Source organism: Ammospiza nelsoni, chromosome 26 (genome assembly GCF_027579445.1).
Source record: "Ammospiza nelsoni isolate bAmmNel1 chromosome 26, bAmmNel1.pri, whole genome shotgun sequence".
Taxonomy (NCBI): domain Eukaryota; kingdom Metazoa; phylum Chordata; class Aves; order Passeriformes; family Passerellidae; genus Ammospiza; species Ammospiza nelsoni.
The window spans coordinates 2403408-2424726 of NC_080658.1; the positions used below are offsets into that span (position 1 = coordinate 2403408).

Genomic DNA, 21319 nt, shown 5'->3' on the forward strand with positions numbered 1-21319 from the left:
ATTGACAGAGCTGGCGAGGCCACGCCAGGTCCCGCTCTTTGCTCCGGGCTAACGGTAAAGAGCCGCCCCTGGGCCAGCACGGGTGCCAGCTCAGGGTGGGACTCTCAACAGCCTGAGGCTCATCCCAGCCCATCCTGGTGCTCCATTAGCCCCACCCAGCCCCGCAGCTGCTCCCGATGGGCACCAGGGGCAGTGGGAAGGGGAGGATGCACTGTATGTGAAGGCCAAGGAGCAGCAACACCCACAGCTACCCCGAGGGCATCGGGGTCTCTCCTTCCAGCAAAGCCTGGGGGCTGCCAGGAGCTGAGCTCATCTGGGATCAGATGGGGCCAGCCTGGCCCTGAGTCACCATCCCACTGCCTCGTCCCTGGCCAGCACTGACACAACCCCTGCAGGATCCCTCTGTGCCCCATCCCCCTTCAGAGCCCCCCAAAACAGGGCTGGGAGCCCCACTGGAGTCACAGTGCCCTGGGGGAAGGGCTGGAAGGGCTGGCCCCACTTTCCCCTCTCTTGTGAGTCAACACCAGTGAAGGGGCAGAGGTGCAGCCACCCTGGCACTGCCACTGCCTCGGGGACAAGAGCTCATGACAGCTCCTGGAGGATTCACTGCTGGAGCAGCTGGCAGGGTGTGGGCACAGTGCCAGGGCAGCCTGTCCCAGCACGGGGCTGGGGTGGTGCTGCTGAGGCCACAGTTACTCACCCACTGCCCGTGCCCAGCACGGACTGAACTCACAGGGAGGAATCACAGTGAGAACTCACACTCATGGAGAGGAATTCCAACAAAAACTCACACTCATGGAAAGGAATTCCAATGAGAACTCACACTCATGGAGAGGAATTCCAATAGAACTCGCACTCATGGGGAGGAATTCCAATAAAAACTCACACTCATGGAAAGGAATTCCAATGAGAACTCACACTCATGGAAAGGAATCCCAACAAAAACTCACACTCATGGAGAGGAATTCCAATAATATCTCACACTCATGGGGAGAATTCCAATAAAAACTCATGGGGAGGAATTCCAATGAGAACTCACACTCATGGGGAGGAATTCCAATAGAACTCATACTCATGAGGAGGAATTCCAACAAAAACACTCATGGGGAGGAATTCCAACAAAAACTCACACTCATGGGGAGGAATCACAATGAGAACTCACACTCATGGGGAGGAATTCCAATAAAAACTCACACTCATGGGGAGAATTCCAATAAAAACTCACACTCATGGGGAGAATTCCAATAAAAACTCACACTCATGGGGAGGAATTCCAACCAGACCTCACGCTCACGTGGCAGAATTCCCAACAAGACCCCGCTTGTGGCTGACAGCACAGCAGGGAAGCATCCCTGCCCCACCCAGTGAGAGCAGCACAGGCAGCCCAGCAGCCACTCTCAGCTCCAGGACAGGGTGAGGGACATTTCCCCTCCTGCCCAGCACAGGGCTTGGCCACTGGCTCCCCATCACCCCCAGGACCGAGGGGTTTTGGGCAGTCCCAGACGCCCAAATGAGACGAGGCAAAAGCTGATTGTACAAAAGATTGATTTATAGAATAAAAAAAAAAAAAATAGGGGGTGTCTCAGTCTCAAAAGTGCCATGAGGCAGAGCAAGAAGATGGCTCTGTGTGCTGAGGCAGCAGCCCTCCAGCAAGCAGTGACAGGGGCCATCCCAGGCATGCAGAGAACCAGGGAGAGACGCCTGGGCTCCTCCTCAGGGATCCCAGGCATGCAGAGCACCAGGGAGAGATCCCTGGGCTCCTCTTTAAGGGATCCCAGGCATTGAGAGCACCAGGGAGATCCCTGGGCTCCTCCTCAAGGGATCCCAGGCATGCAGAGCACCAGGGAGACCCTTGGGCTCCTCCTCAAGGATCCCAGGCATGCAGAGCACCAGGGAGAGATCTCTGGGCTCCTCCTCAAGGATCCCAGGCATGCAGAGCACCAGGGAGACCCCTGGGCTCCTCAGGGATCCCCCCAGAGCAGGGATCCCCCCTGTTGGAGCAGCCCAGCTCACAGGGCAGCGATGGCCTTGGCGGCCACGCGGCGGCCCAGGGGCAGGCTGAGGTCAGTGATGGCCAGGACAATTTTGGGACTGGACATGGTGGACACCTTCACCAGCTCTGAAACCTGCCCAGGGACAGAGGAGAAGCACAGGTGAGTGTGTCCCACATCCTGGGGCACTCCCCAAGCAGGGACAGGGGTGTCACTGCACCCACCATGGTGAAGGGCATGAACTGGAGGATGCTGCCACGGCTGCCCTGCTCCAGGCACTCCACACACTCCTCCATGAACCACTGCACAAACTGGGTGTGGGTGCCAGCTGTCTTGGCCCCCAGGATGGAAGAGATGAGCAGGAAGAGGTTTGCTGTGGGGACAGAGAGACAGCAACAGTCAGGTGACATTTGGGGGTGTCCCAGTGGTCGGATGTGACCCCACAGAGGCATCCCCACCTTACCCAGCACTCGGTTCAGAGGGTCCCTCATGCTGACAGTGTGCAGCTGGGAGGCAGAGAGTGAGCTGCTCATGGAACGATCTGTGGGCAGGAACAGAGTCAGGAACAGCTTTGTGCCCCCCTTGGCTGAGCCACTGTGCCCAGCTCTGGCCACTCGAGGTCACCCAGCTCTGGGAGGGGCTTTGCCATGAGGCAACAGTGGAGCAGAAGAGGTTTAGGCCCCCTGTGCCAGTGGGGCACCCCAAAAACACAGCACAGATGGTTCTGCCCCATCCCTGTCCCCTCTGCCAGCCCACACTGAGCCCAGGCAGGTTTGCCACGCTGCTTTTGGGGTGTGACACGTGGTGACATGAGTGTCATGATCATGACCAGCAGCAACACACACACGTGTTACACATCCTGTGTGTGAGCCAGATGTTCAACAGCTGCACAGCAGCCCTCCCATCTCACTGTCAGGGTGCAATGCAGCTATCAGAGCTGAAGCACGTCCAAATCTAGCAGCAAATCCTGGGACAGACCAGGAGGATTGAGCTGACCCCCAGATGTGAAGCACTGCTGGGCACTCCTGTGGGAAGAACTGGGTCAGGTGTGCTCCAAAGGGATGGGAATCCCTTTGGGAAGGATCTTGTGCACATCCCACAGCCCTAATCTGCAGCATCCACCTTGTGCTGCTCTGAGGATGCTCACCAGAAAAAGAAAAGCCCTCCCACACTTTTCTCATGGAATCACATGAGTTCCATGGTGGCTGCAGGAAGCAGCATTTCCACATCACTGCAGCAAATAGCCCAAAAAAGTCCTGAATGTCACTGGGAAGAGGTGGGACTGCCTCAGGAGATAAAAGAAGATAAGTGAACTAAAGGGAAAAGCCCATATTTCAACAGTAATGAAACCAAACTGAAACTGAAGGTCAATAGATGTGATGAAAACTAACATATAGAGTAATTTGGGATAAAGGGAGAAACAATGACCTGAGAATGTCCTGACTCACTGCCCAGGAGTGTGGACAATGTATGTGGGAACTGTGACATGGATCCCCCCAGCAAATCCCCCGCTGGAGCTGTCGTAACCCGTGACACTGCAGGGACAGGGATGTCACCGGGGCCCCATCCGCTCTGCCTCAGCCTTGTTAACAGCACTGGAATGTCAGGATTTGGCCCCAGACACCAGGAATGTCACATCCAGCTGTGGTCCCATGAGGGGTGGCTGGAGGGACACAAAGACCCCCTGAGCTGGCAGGAAAGGAAAGGGTAATGTCATCCTTTCAAGTTGTTCTGACCAGAAAAGTAAATAAATTGGCTTTTCCCAAAAGCAAAAACTCCAAGACAATTCAAAAAGCACTTGAGAGCTCTAAACCCTCACCCAGCCAGTTTGGGAAGGGAAGGGGTTTTGTGCAAATACACATTTCCCAAAGGGACAGGGAGGCAGGGCAGCCATCCCCCCTCCCCTCCTGCACTTACTGGGGCTGGAGAGGATGTTGGAATCCTCCTCGTTGGAGCTCAGCAGCCTCATGAGCTTGGAGGGCTGGGTGTCATCCAGTGGGAACAGGCTGATGTAATCCTGGGGGGAACAGGGGGGTCAGCCCCACCAGCCCCTCACCCTGCACAGGGCTGGTCACCCCCCCTGGGCTCTGCACAGCCCCACAGCCCAGGATCTGATCCCCACAGCCCAGGATCTGATCCCCCACAGCCCAGGATCTGATCTCTGCTCAGTCTAAGCTGGACTCATGCTGAGCAGCTCGTTACAGCCCCTTCCCCAGAAAAAGAGAAAGGAGAATCCTGAATTTTAAGGTTGGAAGGCCTCAGAGAACCCAGAAAAGCTGGGCAGGGAGTCTGCATTTACCCATCCACTCCTGCCACCCTCACCTTCCCCAGCCACTGCTGCTTTTGGGCACAGAGAGCCCCCAGGCAGCCCCTGCCCCACCCAGACACACCTCAATGTCCTCCCTGTGCCTCTTCTTCTGCCGGGCTGAGGCCTGGACCTTGCTGTGGGAGGAGTAGGAGCTCAGGGCACACCAAACAGAGAGCCTGGGGACAGACAGGGACACAGGCAGGTGCTGCCAGCCCACCTGACAATGGGGTGTGGCACACAGCAGCTTCCTCCTCCTCCTCCTCCTCCTCCTCAGGGGGCAGCAGGGAATGGGAACTGCTGGCACTGCCAAAGCCAGAGTGGGATTTGGGTAGCTGGGATCCTCATCCCAGCACAGATCATCTCCCATCTCCCCAAACAGGCCTTGAGGAGACAGTCTTCATTGCTTTGGGGGGTCTTACTTGGCCAGGGCCTTCCCAGGGGGGTCCATGAGGGTGTGCCACTTGGAGGAGTCTGTCAGCAGGTTGGGCAGGATGTGGCCCAGCAGTGTCAGTGTCAGCTGGTGCATGTCCAGGCAGAAGATGGCATAGAGCAGCTCCACAGCCCTCAGCGTGTGCTCCTTCCTTGTCTCCTTCAGCAGCTCCTGCAGGAGGGGAGGGGAGAGGTGGCACTGCCCAGAACAGAGCCAGGACTGTCCCAGCACCCAGCCCAGGGACACCCAGTGTCAGAACTCAGTGCATCCCTCTGGGTGTCCAGAATTGCCAGGACCCCGCCAGGGGGCTCAGAGACCCTGGGAATTTGATTTTGACCCCTGGAGCAAGTTGCCAGCTTTGTATGAGGACCTGAAAGTCACAGAGGTTTGAATAGTATAATAATAAAATTATCACAAGGTGGAAATGTAGATTTTAGGATTTTTGGTATGGGGGTTATGGGGAAAAGATGGAGGAACTTGGGCGTGTCCAGCCTTTCTCCTTCTTCTTCTTGTTCTCCATTTTCTGCAGTGATGTTGGCACTTTGGGATTGGTTTAGAGTAGAAGTGCACTGTCTAACACAGGTGATGGGTATTGGGAATTAAGTGTAGATATGTTGTACTTGGTTTGTGGTGTAGAGGGGCAGTCAGAGTGCCTGTGGCTGCCCTGCTGAGCACACCTCGACTGGGCAGAAAGAAAATTTTATAGATAAGAATTGATAAACAACCTCAAGACAGAAAACTGAAGAGTCCAGACTCGTTCTTCTGCCACGCAGGTGAAACAGGGACATCCTGCACATCTCAGGGCAGCAATTAACAACAGCTACCTGAGAACCCAGGACACTGGGAACACAAACCAGACCCACCATTCCTGCCCTCACACCCTGCCCAGCACTAGGGGGTCCCTCCTGCCCCCTCATACCTTGACCAGGTTGTTGCAGAACCAGTAGACCCCCCCCATGTGCAGCAGGGTGTCGAAGATGTGGATGGAGCGGCTGTCCACCCAGCCCTTCTCCAGCACCTTGGTGAACACGCTGGTCAGAACCTCCTTGATGGGCTTCTTGGGGGGCAGAAGGTTCCAGTAGGGAATGGTGTCCATGCCAGTGGAGGGGAATTTGATCTGTGTGGCCGTTTGCTGCAGGACATCCGCACACATGTGCTCCAGGATGGAGCTCATGATCACCACGCTGGGACAGAGAGATGGGGTCAGGGCACAGGGAAAGGACAGCAGGGCACAGAGAGTGGCATGGCACAGGGAAGGGACAGCAGGGCACAGAGAGTGGCATGGCATTGGGGAGGAACAGCAGGGCACAGAGAGTGGCATGGCACAGGGAAGGGACAGCAGGGCACAGAGAGTGGCATGGCATTGGGGAGGAACAGCAGGGCATGGAGAATGGCAGAGCACTGGGAAGGGACAGGATAGCACAGAGATAGAGAATGGCACAGCACAGGAAGGGACAGCAGGGCACAGAGACAGAGAATGGCATGGCACTGGGAAGGGACAGCAGGGCACAGAGAATGGCATGGCACCAGGAAGCAGAAACAGGGAAGATGGCATGGCACCAGGAAGCAGAAACAGAGAAGATACCATGGCACTGGGAAGCAGAAACAGGGAAGATGGCATGGCACTGGGAAGCAGAAACAGGGAAGATGGCATGGCACTGGGAAGAAGAAGGGCAGGAGACAATGGCACTGGAAAGTGGAAAGGGGGCAGGAGGCAGCGTGGAGCTGGGCAGCAGAAGCCGGGCAGGAGATGGCACAGGATTGGGAAGTGGAGAAGGGGAAGCAGGGCAGGAACTGTGGCCCTGGGCCCCAGCTACAGGGCAGGAGCAGCCCCTGGGCCCAGCTGCAGGGCAGGAGCAGCCCCTGGCCCCAGCTGCAGGGCAGGAGCAGCCCCTGGGCCCAGCTCACCGCTCGTTGTAGAACTGCAGCGTGTTCTCCCCGTACAGAGGCGTCGCCAGCTGCCGGATCATCTGCAGAGATTTCTCGCGCTCATCCAGGCCCAGCATGCGGACATGGGCCACCAGCCAGGCCACTGCACACACTGCCATGCTGCACACCTTGCCCTTGATGTTCTCTGTGATTTTCTAGCAGAGGAGAGAAGCACAGCCAGGTGGGTGTGCAGCCATCACCTCCCAGGGCTGTGGGTCCTGACTGCAGGGTTCAACCCCTTCTGTCCTCCATGGGTGTGACACTGTCCCTGCCAGTCCCATGCCACCTACAGGGCACTTTGGAGCCGGAACAAGGGGCTGGAGCCACATCAATTTCCCACTTCCGAGCTCCAAGGCAGCTGCCAGAGGGATCAGGGCAGGAGAACAGGGTACCCCAGAGCTTCTGGACACTTGGCCCCTCCTCAGCTCCACTCTGTCCCCCAGCAGCCCCACCTGGATTGACTCCGTGCTGAGGACTCCATTCTCCCAGGCATTGAGGATCTCCAGAATGGCAGCTGAGATGCTCAGACACACCTCGTGCCACTTCATCTGCCTGTCAGGGAGAGAGATGGGGATTCAGACCCAGCTGTGGGGCTGGGGGCTCCCCCAAGAGCTGGCAGGGTGGGCACACAGGTGGGCTCTTACACCAGCTTCATCTCAGAGGAGTTGTTGAGGAGGGCAACCAGGGACTCCACCTTGGTGGAATCCGGGCGGAAGCAGGGGTGGTCGGGGTTGAGGATCTTCCCCTCCTCGGGCATGCAGGTCAGCATCCAGGTCTCAAAGAAGGGCACCTCCCCTGGAGGGTTGGAATCTGACAGGATCACCTGGAAAGGAACCAACACGGGGTCTGCATCCTCATCCCCAGGTGGGGACCCTGCTGGGGACCCCCACCCTGGGGTATGTCTGTCCCACCCTGGGTCTGTCCCCCACCCCAGGGTGCTCATGCCCGTGGGAACAGCGCCGCCCTGTGGCCCGGAGGGAGGGACAGGCACTGGTCAGGCCCCAGCAGGGCACTGGTCAGGCTGTCTGAGGCACTGGTTTCCCCTCTGTGGGTTGTGGTTTCCCCTAACACCACGGTGCTCCCCAGCAGAACACAGCCCAGCTCAGAGCAGAGATGCCAGGCCAGCTGTGAGTGTGGCCACGGGGTCACAGTGTCCAGCTCAAACAAGTCCTTTGTCCATAAGGTCCCTGGGGCTGGGGTCACCCCTGTGGGGGCCATGAGCTGGGAACCCCACACGTCACTTCCTCCCCTCAGCCCGTGTCACCCAGGGGACATTATTTTTGTCCAAAGAAGTTTCACACATCTGTTCAGCAGCAGCTGGGCAGGAAAGCTGCTGGGCTGGGAGGGGGGGGATGAGATCTCATTGGACAGCCCTGGGCACATCCATCCCTGCCTGGTTTCCCCTCCCTGCTCCCAGGCTGCCTGGGCAGGACCCTGCTCTCCCCCTCTCTGCATCCCCAGGTTTCGGTATCGTTTCGCCTCCCAGCACACACAGATGTCGAAACCTGGAAAATTTTCGTGCAACCCAAAGTGGTTTCTTGGGCAGGGCTGAGAGTTCCTCCTTAGACAGGGAGGGCTGACACTGCCTGGCCATGCCAACCAGTGCCAAACTGGAGGGGCAAACTGGGAGCAGTCTGGTGAGCTGCAAGGCCATTGGAAGCAGCATTCCCATTGATCCCACCAATGAAGCACAGCCCAAGCCCTCAGGGAGGTGACAGCCAGTCCTGCTCCATCACCTGGCACCCAGAGAGCCCCAGGGACACATTTCCAGGTGACAGGCACTGGGTGCTGTGCCCTGGGCTATGAAGTGGCTGCAGGGACAGTGAGGACAGCGGCAGGCTGGCCACTAGAGGAGGCTGATAGGCTGCAGCAGCGCAGGGCCTGAGCTGGCAGATCTGAGAGCTCCTCTTAGCATCCAGCCTCATCCTTCCCCTCCTTCACAGGATCCAGTCCCACCCTCTCATCCCTCCCCCCAAAGGATCCTTACCTCTGAGCCATAGGTCTGGGCCACATGGCACAGCATGAGGAAAGAGATGTCAAAGAGCAGAGCCCGGACTGGGCCACTCTTGGCTGAGGGAGGAGAAATAAAAACCTTGGGGCCTCAGCAGGAGGAGGGAAGCAGAACCCCACAAACAAGGGGGCCAGGGCACAGTTCCCCCACTGTTCCCCCACACAGTTTCTACCCCCCCCAGTGGATGTTCCAAGTGCCTCCCCCCACCTCATCTCTCCCAGAGCAGCTCTGGCCTCCTCTGGGCAGCCCCAGCCCAAGTGGGGCCTCCCTCACCATGGAAGGTCAGAGCACTCTGCAAGTTTCATCACACAGAGTCAGAGTCCTTATCTGGGCTGTGCTGACACATCACCCCTTCCAGGGAGGGAGCCAAGGGGCCCCCTGGCTCAGCTGGGGAGAGGGAGCCCACGGGAACACCATAGATTTGGGATGGACACACAGCGTGCCCCCAAATCCCTGGTGGCACAGAGCATCCACCCTGCCAGCACCCCCAGCTGGGCCTGGCACAGCTCAGCTGGCTCTGGTGCCACAGCCAGCCCCAGTTTAACCCAGGCAGGCCCCAGAGCACCCCAGCAGGGGCAGCAGGGGGGGCACAGCTCCAATCACCCGACACACGGACGAACACGCACTCACAGATTTCCCCGGTGATTTGCTTGGTGAATTCATTCAGCCTGCAGGGGCACAGAGTGGCAGCAAAGCATCATCAGTCCAACCACACAATTACCAGCCCTGACACAAGCAGGACTGGCCTGCAGAACCCCCCCAAGCTCCAGCACAGAGGGGCAGGAGATGCAAGGCCCAGCTCTGCAGACACCCTCCAGCACCACAGGGACGTCACCTCCTCCCTGCCTCTGCTCCCTGTGGTCACACAGGTCCAGCCAAGCTGCTCACCCACACCAAGGGCTTTCCCCAGAGAGGGCATTTCAGAGCACAGACCCCCCAAGCCACCTTGGAGGAGCCCATCACACAGCCCCACGTGTGTGTGCACTAAGCAGGACATGTGTGTCTGCAGAAGGCAGGGACACACTGCCCTGGATCCAGGGCTCAGCCACAGCCTTCAGTTTTCTGAACACCCCAGACCAGCCTGGCTCCAATTCTCTGTCCTGTTCATGCAAAGATGGGGGGCTGTGGGGTGCAGCATCCCTGAGATCTCAGCCCTCCCCAGTGCTCCACAGGGTCACAGGCACATCCAGCCCTGTTCAGGGGGCAGTTTAAGGGGTGTCTGTCCCCCCCAGCCCCCTGGTCACCACTCACAGTGCCACCCATGTGGACACTCACTTGACAAACTTCCGAGCGAAGGATTTCAGCTTCCCAGTGGCTGCTGCTGCTGCCAGCAGCAAGTCCAGGCTCTTCCCAGACAGCATGTGACCCAGGACCCCCAGCAGGCCCTCAGGGGACTTGGAGTGATCTGCATCCATGGTCTACAAGCAAAAAAGCAAGAGGAAATGGAAGTCATGGGGATGTGTGCTACAGAGTAGCAGCAAACTCCAGCTTTATGGGTACAGAGCTGACCAGCTGCAAGAGCTGTCCCTGAAACCTTAAGGAACAGGGACTCCTGGATTTGGGAGAGGTGGGATGGAGACCTCTGAGCCCCTGCCACCAGCAGGAAAACAGCCCCTGTCACTCAGTAGCAGCAAAACAAGCAGAGTGAGACAGGGACAGGGGGAGTCCCCAGGGAGCAGGGGAGATACACACAGAGAGCAGCTGATACAGGCAGAGCTGGCTGGGCTCAGGCTGCTGGCACTGATGACATGCCACCTGACAGCTCCTCCAGCTTCCTGGGAAGGAGAGGAGGAGGGGAGCTCCTCATCTCCACAATGGAGCAGCAAGGCTCCAGTGATTCCTCCACTACTCCACCCCAGGGCAGGGAGAAATCCGGCGCCTCCCAAGCACCCTGGCTGCCTGCTTAGACTGATGCTGCTGGCAAAGAGCTCCAGGCCTGAGCCCAGCCAGCCCAGCAGGGCTGCAGAAGGGCACTGACCTTCAGGATGTTGGTGACAGTGGGCTCAGCCCTCAGGATGAGCCCAGGGTTGGGCTGGATGTTGGCGTTCTCGGCCGATTTCAGGGACGGAGAGTTTTCCTTGTCTGCGGCCCTGGGGGACCCCAAAGAAGGGCCAGTTGTAAGAATCCATCACTCTGCCTCCCTCCCTCCACCCATGGCACCCTCAAGGGACAGCCACTGCCTCAGGCCACCACCAGCTGCCTCTCTGAGGGGACAAACTCTGCCTGTACCCAACCTGTCCCAAAAGCAGCATCCTGTCCCCCCAGGCCACCATGCATGTCCCAGCTGCAGTCCCCCAGTGTCAGCACAGCTGCTTCCCCCCAAAACCAGGTGCTCCAGCCCCCCAGTGTCAGCACAGCTGCTCCCTCATGCTCCCCCAAACCAGGTGCTCCTTTGTGAGAGGTTCCCCAGATTTTGGGGTGGCTGTACCGTTTGTCAATGAGGTTGTTCATGTTGGCCTCAGAGAGCAGCCCCTGCTTGCTGCACTCCTGCAGGAGCAGGCTCATGCAGTTGCAGCTGGAAGAGAGAGAGAGAGGAGAGCTGTAGCCCCAAGGACAGCATTCCTGTCACCCCAGACAGTGCCACAGGGCAGGGGAATCATGAGCTGCCCTGCTGGCCCTGTCCCACCCCTCTGAGGGTGCTGCAGGGTCCAGAGCAGCTCTGGGTGTCACACACGTGACTCAGCTGCCTCACTCATGTGGCAGCAGCAGCAGCTCCTCAGGAAGAAGAAATGGGATCAGAAACCAAGCCAGCCCTGCCAGGAATTGGGTTGGTTTGTCCCCACACTGAGGACAGGGTGGCTGTGGCAGCTGTGGCCATGCTGGGCACTCACTCACTTGCAGCGCTGGTCAGCTTTGTCGAGCAGAGGGGTCAGCTTCAGCAGGAACTCAAAGGCACAGTTCACATCCTCAGTGAAATCCTGACAAACACAAAGCCAGGCACTCAGCTCACCAGCCCACCTCCCCCTGTCCCCACCTGCTCCATCAGGGAAGGGTTTTGGGACAGGGAACATTTCCCCATGCAGGTAACAACACCACCAGTCTCACCTTGTCCCCTTGGGGATACTTCTTGAGTTTAACCAGCACTTGGGGCATCTGAAAGACACAGGGCACAGAGTGACATGAGGGCACAGAGTGACATGAGGGCAGACCCTGTTCCACAGCTGGGACCCCCCAGCCCCAGGAAAGCAGCATTTCTGGAGCAGGGTGCGCACCCAGGGGATTTTGTGCCCCTGTTCCCCTCTGCAGGGTCCTTCCACCATCACCTGGAGCCACATTTCCCCCATGACCTCTCAGGAAAAAACTCTGCCAAACAAAATGAGGCTGGGCTGAAAGGAGGCCCCTGACAGCACAGTTGATGCTAGGGGGTGACAGGAGGGCTCAGGTGGGGTGGACCCCAAAGGGAACATTGTAGGGAGTGGGGATCACCCTCGGGAGAACATTGCGAGGAGTGGGACACCCTAAGGGGCACATTTTGGGGTGTGGGGGTAACCCAAGGGGAATTCTGAGTGGGTGAGGGGCACACTGTGGGGTTGGAAGGCATCCCAAGAGACACAAGGTGGGTGAGTGGCACACTGTGGGGTGGGAATCACCTCGAGGAGCACACTGTGGGGTGAGGGGCACACTGTGAGGTCTGGGCACCCCAAGGAGCACACTGCAAAGAAGAAGGATTGATTGCTCTGGCAAAGCTCAGACCTCAGCAGGAGCAGGGAAAGGACTGCAGCAGGCAGGGATTTGGTGCTGGGGCTGGGCCCTACCTTCAGGAAGGTGAAGGCTGTCCACTTGAGCTCCTCTGTGCCCTCAGGACACTCGATGAGGCCCACAAAACAGGCCTTCCAGATCTCCAGCACGAAGAGAGGGGAGGGGATGCGCTGTGGGGCACACACACAAACCCTCCCAGTGCTGGGCTGGCAGCAAAGCTCATCCCCCAGCCCAGCCAAAGCCCTGCTGAGGTGTTGATGGGCTCCTGCTGCTCCCCTGGTCCAGGACCAGCACAGGGAAGGCACACACATGGCCTGGCCCCACAGCCCCAGGCTGCCTGAGCAGAACACACTGTCACTTCTGTACCTGCATCCTCTTCACCATCATCAGCTGCTCCACCAGGGGCTGGGTCTCTCCTGTGAGGTTCATGGTGCCCTCCAGCAGCACCACGGCGTGCACGGTGGGGAAGCCTGTCTTGTTCAGCTGCTCTGAGTGGACTGAGAGCATGGTGGGGATGCTGGGTGGAAGAGGAGAGCACAGGGTCACTGGAGCCCTGCAGGGACAGATTCCTGCTCCTCCTGTCCCACTCCCATTCCCTGGCCAAACCCCTGACCTTTGCCGCCCCCGGGGCAGGACACTGGAACACCTGGGAGCTCCAAGGCTCAGCCAAGCCCTCAAGCCCTGGGAGCAATTCCAGGGGGATCCAGAGCAGGGACAGAGCAGCTGAGGGCCAGTAAAAGGTCTCAGGGTCACCAGAGGAGCAACCCCTGGGTAAGACTCTTCTGCAATAAATCACTACTAGCTCTGTCCTCTCTCCTCTGCTGGAGCAGGGAAGGGATGGGGAAGCAGAGAGCCAGTGTGCAGGGAGGGAGGAGCCTCAGAGCAGGATTTTGGGGGACTCAGAGTGAGGCTCAGACCCATTTCACCCCCTGAGCCCACAGGGCAGCAGCACACAGCCACCTCTTGATGAGGGACACGCAGTCATCAGCCTGGCTCCGCAGCGGGGAGCTGCCAAGGTTGTTCAGGTTCTCTCCCAGCTTGACCAGGGACTGCTCCACGGTGCTCCAGGAGGCTGGGGAGGGAAGGCAGGGATTCAGTGAAGGGAAATGGGGAAACCAGGCAGGCCAGCTCCAAGGCCCACAGCAGGCTGAAGAGGCTGGGAGTCCCCACTGGTGATGCAAGCCCAGCCCAGGGGTCTGTGTGGTCCCACCCCAAGCCCAGCCTGGCACAGCCTCCTGGCCAGACACAGACCAAAGTGTGGGGCTGTGCCAGGCTGTGTGAGCACAGCACACCCAGGAACAGCTCCTGCAGCCTTCACATTAATTCTGCTCCTCTTCCAAAGGCGGCACGCAGGGGAGGGGGCAGAGAGTGGCACAGAGCCAGGGAGGAGACGGTTCCAGCTACAGGGCTGGAAGATGGATGGGCCTGGAGCCGCAGGGACAATGCGGCAGGAGCCGGGCAGGGGGAAGGGAGAGGTGCCAATGACATCTCCCCAGGGCCAGCATGCAGGGACAGGGACGTACAGGTCTCCTCCAGCTTGGCAATGTGGATCAGGGCACGGTTCTTGGTGCTGCTGAGCACCTTCTCCAGCCTCTCCAGGCACATCTTCAGCTGGTTCTCTGCTGCTGCCTGCTCCAGAGGATCCTTCACCTTCTCGGCGTAGAAGGTGGCGCAGCGCAGGAGCCAGGTGAGGGCACTGAGCAGTGCCCTGCACAGGCTGATGCACTCCTCAGCCTTGCCATGGCAGCTGGGACAAGGGAAAAGTGGGAATATGCTCATTGTGAATGTGGAAACTAAGGCACAGACACTGGGTAGGCTGAGGAACCCAAAAGGTCCTGCACTCCCAGCCCACTCCTCTGCTGCAGATCCCAACCTGCTCATCCCACCAGAATTCCTGCTGTGCCAGGGGGAAGGAGACATCCCCAGCCCCCACCATGCAGCCTCCTCGCTGGCCTCTCCACTACAGGGAAACTTTCCAAGCTTTTAATCAAATTATCTTGCTAAGGGAGGCTCAGCATTGATCAGCGCTGCGAGAGGTGAACGCTTTCCCCTCCTGATGCACAAATCATCGGGGCCAGAAGTTTTGATCAAATTAAGCAGAGGATCAGAGCAGCCAGGAGGGGATTAAGGGCTGGCTCTGCAGTCGGCCAGCAACAGCTCCTTGTCAACATCTGCCACTGATGCATATTCATTGCTGCTGCTTCATTTCATCTCATTGAAGAGCCTTCCTCATCCTCCTTCTCCTCTCACTGTCCCTGCCACACGCTCCTGCCTCCCAGAAGAGGCTGTCAGGGGTTAACAGGAAGATTTCTGAGCTTTCTAAAAAAGTTTTTGTGGCCTGAATTGTCTGGACTCCCCTGGGTCCTGCAACACCAGCGGAAAAGCATAAAGGAAAAAAACAAGGCAGTGCCTAGGGCAGGAGCAGAGTGGGACATGCAGCTGGGGCCTGGGAAGGTGCAGAGGGAAAGGAAATAGAGACCCTCAGACCATGAGTCTTACACCCACCCCATCCAGCTGAACAGGGAAGGATAAACAGTGAGGTTTATCCAGAATAGGGGGGTTTCTGGCAGTTTCCCACAAAGCTGGAGGGGTTTGGATTCCCTCTGTTGCCCCTGTGCTGGCCCTCAAGAGGCAGCAACTTGGTAAGGGACACAGAGCTGGAGGGGGAACCTGCCTTCCTCTGCCAGGGTGAGTATTCTGGGATCAGACAGGACCCCCAGGCTCTGCTGGTTCCTGGCTGTGCCCATGGCACAGCCAGGGCAGAGCTGGCAGTGCTGGAACACCACACAGTACCTGAGGCGGTCACAGAACATGTCCATGATCTCCAAGAGCGACTGGACACACAAATCCCGGGAGAAGTCATCGAACTAGAGCAGGGGAACACAGAGAGGCTTCACATGGGGACTGCTCCGGCAGCTCCACACGAGCTCAAGCCCTTCCTCCAGGGCCGGGCCAAGCTCTGCGGCCACAGGACACTCCCCCTGGCAGCTGCCCAGAAGCCACTTGAATGAGAAGTAGGTCAGGGCTGTCTGTCGGCCAGGTCGTGCCCTCCCGGGGTTGTGAGAGGCGGTGGGGCCGCGGCAGCAGGGCCGGGGCTGCGTTTTCTCCGCAGCCTCAGGCCGGGGCTGTGGTGGGCCGGCCGCCAGCCCCCTGCCCACCCCCGGCTCGCTGGGGCTGGCAGCGCCATCAGCCCGGCCGGCCGCGGGGCTGGGGGCGGGGGGCAGCAGAAGAGCGGCCCCCCCGCCTCCTCCCGGAGCAGATGGGGAGCCCCGCCGGGCCGGAGCTTGCCCGCAGCTCCGCGCTGGGCCCACGCTGCGCTGAAGGAGGAAGGCTCGGCTGTCAAGGTCAGCGCTGTGCCCGCCCCTCCGAACGGGCAGAGACGAGGCACGGGCAAACAGCAAACAGCCCGAACCCTTTGGAGCTGAGCTGGGCTGGGGTCTGCTCTACCCTCCCCCCAGGATGGGCGCTGGGACCCCTGGAGGGGTCCCCACCTTGCCAGGGCTTCGAGCTCAGCCTCCAGTTCCCCAAAATTTTCAACACTGACTGCCAGCGAAGTTCTCCCCTCCATCCCCATAACAACAGAAATCATTCTCCCTGAAGTCATTCCTCCTTTGGTCACCCTGAGTAGGGGGCCTGAGGTGACCCTGCCAAGGAGGAGAGTGGGAGGTCTTTCATAGCCTGTGAGGAGTGTCCCAACACCAAACAGAGGCAGCCATGGAGGGTGCTCAGTGTCCCCATGGAAGGAGCACAGGGACACAGAGGCAGCCATGGAGGGTGCTCAGTGTCCCCATGGAAGGAGCACAGGGACACAGAGGCAGCCATGGAGGGTGCTCAGTGTCCCCAAGGAAGCAGCAGAGGGACACAGAGCCCAGCTGAGCATGGTGTGTGGCTGTAACCCAGCTCCTCCATGGCCAGCTCTGATCCCCACAGCGCTGCCAGCACGGCCGGCCACAGCAGGATGTGGTTTCCAGCAGTTGGGATGAGGTTACACACAGGCAGGAGCCTGCCAGGCCCCCCAGGGCAGAGGGACAAGGCACTGACACCTCCAAAACCCCCTGGGACCCACGGCAGCCCATCCCCAGGGGGACACAGAAAGGCTTGGGCGTTAATCTGCGCCGGCTGCCCGCTGCTGACTCAGCCCAGGACGTCGCTTTCCACTTGACCTATATTTGGTGGGAGTTTGTGGGGAGGGAAAGGGATTTGTGGGGTTGTGGGTGAAGAGTGAAACCTCTGAGAGCACCTGGCAGAGCCCTACCTTGCTGATGGCCATCAGCACCGTGGAATAGGACACCATCTACAAGAGAGAAAGCCAAAACAAGCGCGGTGTCGCAGGGGCTGTTGCTGAGGAACGGCAAGGTCAGGGCACGGCCCCGCTGCCTGTCACCGCAGACGGGGCCAGGGCTGGGGCACTGACCCGGCACAAATCCAAACAGACATTTTTAGGTGATGGCTGATGCGTTTCACACAAACTTTAGGCGATATTAAATGCCAGGATATGGAATTGTGGAGCTCGGAGAGAGTGCAGAGCCTCTTGAGGGGCAGAATTGCCACCCTGGGCGATGGCAGAGGCTATTTATGGAAACATCCCTGCCCAGGGCACAGGCTGAGCCCTCCACTGCCTGCCCCGGCCCCACAGAGGCTCACATGAGGGTTTGGGGTGTCTGCCCCACCCCAGAGAGGCTCACATGGGGGTTTGGGGTGTCTGCCCAGCCCCATAGAGGCTCACATGGGGGTTTGGGGTGTCTGCCCAGCCCCAGAGAGGCTCACATGGGGGTTTGGGGTGTCTGCCCCAGCTCCAAAGAGGCTCACATGGGGGTTTGGGGTGTCTGCCCAGCCCCAGAGAGGCTCACATGGGGGTTTGGGGTGTCTGCCCAGCCCCAGAGAGGCTCACATGGGGGTTTGGGGTGTCTGCCCAACCCCACAGAGGCTCACATGGGGGTTTGGGGTGTCTGCCCCAGCTCCAGAGAGGCTCACATGGGGGTTTGGGGTGTCTGCCCAGCCCCAGAGAGGCTCACATGGGGGTTTGGGGTGTCTGCCCCAGCTCCAAAGAGGCTCACATGGGGGTTTGGGGTGTCTGCCCAGCCCCAGAGAGGCTCACATGGGGGTTTGGGGTGTCTGCCCAGCCCCAGAGAGGCTCACATGGGGGTTTGGGGTGTCTGCCCAACCCCACAGAGGCTCACATGGGGGTTTGGGGTGTCTGCCCCAGCTCCAAAGAGGCTCACATGGGGGTTTGGGGTGTCTGCCCCAGCTCCAAAGAGGCTCACATGGAGGTTTGGGGTGTCTGCCCCAGCCCAGGAGAGGCTCACATGGGGGTTTGGGGACACCCCAGTTGCTTTGCCCAACCTCACTGAGGCTGCAAGGTGACCCCCAGCAGCAGCAGGTTCTTACCTGGGAGCTGATGGCGTATTTCAGGTAGGACAAGATGAGTGGGTTTGGGGACGGCCCAATCATGGCCTGCTCCAGCAGAGCCTCTGCAAGGAAAGAGGGTCCCAGGTCAGCACATGGGGACACACAGACACTCTGTTCTCCCCTCATCCCCCAGGGAAGCTGGCAAAGTCCAACTGTACCAACCACAGAGACTCCAAACCTGTTTTCTCCTCAATTCACCAAATCCCACAACTTTCTAATCCCTGAATAATTCAGGCAGAGCTCACAGCCTCCTGCTCCAGCCCCGAAACTGCTGCTGCTGCTCTCCACATTCTCCTCCCTCCCACTTCTTGCCAGGAGGCTCCTACAGCCTCCACCGAGTGTCTTTTACCCAGGCACCTGGGGCTGAGCTTGGGGCCACCAGTCCCCTGCGCTGGGCACAGCCCTGCCCGTCTGGCCCTCGGTGGCCTGAGGGGCTCTGCCCGTCCCATCTGCTCAGCCAAGCCTTTAATTGCCCATTTGAGCCATGGCAGAGTGCAGGAAGCACCTCCCTGAGCAGGCCCCGGGCTGCAGAGCAGCCTGCAAGTAGGTCAGAGCACCCAGATGTAAAAGGGGGAGCAGCAGCTCGGTGGGAAGTTGTCACCCCAAAGATGAGGAGGAGGAGGCACCATCAGATCCTGAGTGCAGGAGACTCCCTGGGTGTCCCTCCGAGGCTGAATCCTTGGCCAGGAAGGTCTGGGATGAGGACAGAAGGCTGGTGGCAGCCATCCCCTCCCCAGCCCATCGCAGAGTGTCACCACGAGCCAGCCACATGCTGCTCCCTGCTGCAGACGTGTCAGCAGCGATCTGCCAGGCCCTGCCGTGATCCTGGCACCTCGTGCCAGCTCTCCCTCCTTTGTACTTCCAAGCTAAGCTTGGGAAAGGACAGCTCTAGGGGCTGTGGTGAGGAAGGGGAGCTGCTGTTCCAGCCATCAGGACCTCGGGAATGGGGTGCAAACAACGCTCAGAGTCAGGGCCAGCATCCTGCCCGTGTGGCTCCCAAAAGGAAAAGGGGACATGGCTCCTTCTCCTCCTGGCTGCCCCAAAGAAACCACTGAGCCCTGGCTAAATGTGAGCCAGGAGAAACCCATTCCAGCAGAAATAATAGGGAATTATCCTCTCTGTGTGGCTGGTTTTGGGGGATACACACATGAGGCCAAGCCAAGCACCCCGCAGGCCAGAGGAGCAGGAGCTGGTGGCACCAGGGTGGCCACAGACACCTGGGAGCCCCAGGGAGCAGCTGGGCAGCAGCAGGGCTGGCCCTTGAGCCAAGCACCCCCATCCCCAGCAAATCCATCCCCAGCAAATCCATCCACAGCAAATCCCTCTCCCCACGGCCACAGCTCGGAGATGACAAACCCAGCAGCAGGGACAGCGTGTGACAAAAAACAGGCACTGACACAAAACCCAATGGGAGGGTGGGGAGAAGGGAAAAACATGCACAGGGGAAAGATCCCCACACTCAGAGGAGTGAGAGCTGCTGCCTGTGTGGGGCTGGTTCCTTTAAACCCCCTGGAGCAGCAGCTCTGTTTATTTATCCCGGGACTTGCAGCACAGGGAAAATCCCAGCACCAAGTTTCTATAATTAGCAGGAGAGCCTGGCAAATCTTTAAACCAGTCCTAGCCCTTGGCAGGATTTCTGTGAAATGCCCTTGAATTGGGCTGGGAAGCAGCCTTGGGAGCAGCACCTGGCTCCTGTGCAGTGCTAGAATCAGAAAATCAGGGAATCATTAAAGCTGGAAAGACCTCCAGGAACATCTCACCATAACCCAAACCCCCTGGAGCCACATCCACGTGGTAGCTCCACCACAGCCTGTTCCAACACCCTTTCAATGAAGAAATTTCTCCTCATTTCCAACTTAATTCTCTCCTGGCTCAACTTGAAGCTGCTTCTCTTGTTCCAAAAGCCACGCTGCGCTGACTCCTGAAACCTCCCATGGGGGAAAAGGAGGGAATGACCCCAAAACGGGGGCAACAGTTGGGAATGGGCTGACATGGCTGGGAATGGGAATTTTGGGGTGAAAAGCAGTGTGGGAAGGGGGGCAGGGAGGGTCCAAATGCAACAGGCACCCCCATAATACCCCAAAGAAGGGAACACCTTTTTCTATAGGGAAAAAAGAGGGAATGACCCCAAAACGGTGGGAACAGATGGGAATGGGCTGACATGGTTGGGAATGGGAATTCTGGGGTGAAAAGCAGTGTGGGAAGGGAAGGAGGGGTCCAAATGCAACAGGCACCCCCATAATACCCCAAAAAGGGGAACACTTGGGGCAACACCCAAATACACGCGTGGGGACCCCCAAAAGAGCCCAGTGTGCCCAGTAAGGAGGGGGAACCCCTCGCCTCCCCCCAGACCTGCCAAGTTGAGGATGTCCCAGGTGGCTCCGCGGGGGAAGAACCGCTTCATGTTTATGGCCCATTGATAGTCGCTCCAGCGCTCCTTCCAGGCCTGCAGGATGGCCTGCTTCAGGTTCACCACCTTCATGGTCACCCTGCGGACGGACAGCTCAAGGCGAGGGGGACGGGGCCCTGACCCCAGAGCGGGCCGGGGAGCGCGGGGAAGCGGCCCAGCGGTTTCGTAGGGCTGCACCTCGGGGTGTGCCCGCTCCCCGGGCGTGGAGGAGCTCGGAGCCGCCCCGGAGCCCCCCGGAGCCCCCGAGGTTCGGTGCCCGCGGGTCCTGCCGGGTCCCGCCGCCCCTCACCGCGGCCCGGCGCCGCCCTCACGGCCTGGGCACCGCCATTGCGGCACCTGCCAACAAGCCGCACGCTGATTGGGCGGCGGGGCAGGGCGGGCGCGGGGGGTGATGGGAGTTGTAGTTCGGGAGGGCTAGGCCGGGCGGGGGCGGGAGTGTGTGTGCAAAGGGTGGGTGGGAACGGGAGGCGAGTGTGCAAACAGCGGGGGGAGAGTGCAAACAATGTGTGGGTGAGCAAACGGGGGAGAGAGGGCTGACGCGGGATGTGTGCGTGTGTGTGTTGAAATGTGGGGCTGAGCGTGGAAATAGGACTTGACTATGCAAACAGCAGGGGTGAGTGTGCAAATTGGGTGTGTGTGCAAACACGGGGTGAAAATGGGTTGCAAACACGGGATTTTTGCAAACAGGGCATGGTGTGCAAATAGCAGGGGTGTGGGAAGGTGGGGGGCTACAAACACAGGGGGAAGGTGCAAATATGGTGTGGATGCGAAAGGCAGGAGTCGTGCAAAAACAGGGTGAGTGTGAGAACAGGGGATGTAGAAATAAAAGGTGAGTGCAAAAACAAGGGATGTGCAAACATGGTGCACATGAGGGGTGAGTGTGCAAAGGCTCTGGGGTGGCAGCACAGGTCTCCCAGCACATCTCTGTGCGTGTGTGCAGGTGTGCAAATGTGTGCACGCACACAAGCAGGTGAGCTCACACATGTGGATGCACAGCAGTGTGTGTGTGTGCATGCGTGTGTTCTTGCACACGTGTGCAGACACCAGCAGCCCCGGGAAGGTGTTGCACACGCAGGCCCCGGTGCAGGGGTGGGCACACGCGGGTGTGCACGGCCCTGTGCTGCAGACACAG

General features: G+C 59.1%; 1 protein-coding gene across 2 annotated transcripts; it reads right to left on the reverse strand.

Annotated features, from left to right (window-relative positions):
* Positions 1-1540: 1540 nt before the first annotated feature.
* On the reverse strand, positions 1541-20459 carry MED24 (mediator complex subunit 24). 2 transcript variants are annotated; one of them, XM_059489370.1, is made up of 25 exons: positions 20130-20459; positions 17757-17839; positions 16624-16662; positions 15162-15235; positions 13892-14115; positions 13329-13440; positions 12735-12885; positions 12425-12538; positions 11715-11762; positions 11505-11587; positions 11098-11184; positions 10648-10759; positions 9945-10087; positions 9300-9337; positions 8646-8728; positions 7303-7481; positions 7111-7210; positions 6674-6813; positions 5649-5913; positions 4719-4900; positions 4382-4475; positions 3909-4008; positions 2455-2532; positions 2216-2364; positions 1541-2126 (listed from the first exon to the last, which is right to left on the reverse strand). In XM_059489370.1, exons 1-25 carry the CDS (start codon positions 20257-20259, stop codon positions 2010-2012), a joined length of 2925 nt encoding a protein of 974 aa, XP_059345353.1. In that variant the 5' UTR covers positions 20260-20459; the 3' UTR covers positions 1541-2009. The 2 variants fall into 2 exon arrangements, with proteins under 2 accessions (XP_059345353.1, XP_059345352.1); XM_059489369.1 differs by having other exon boundaries at positions 6638-6813.
* Positions 20460-21319: the final 860 nt, after the last annotated feature.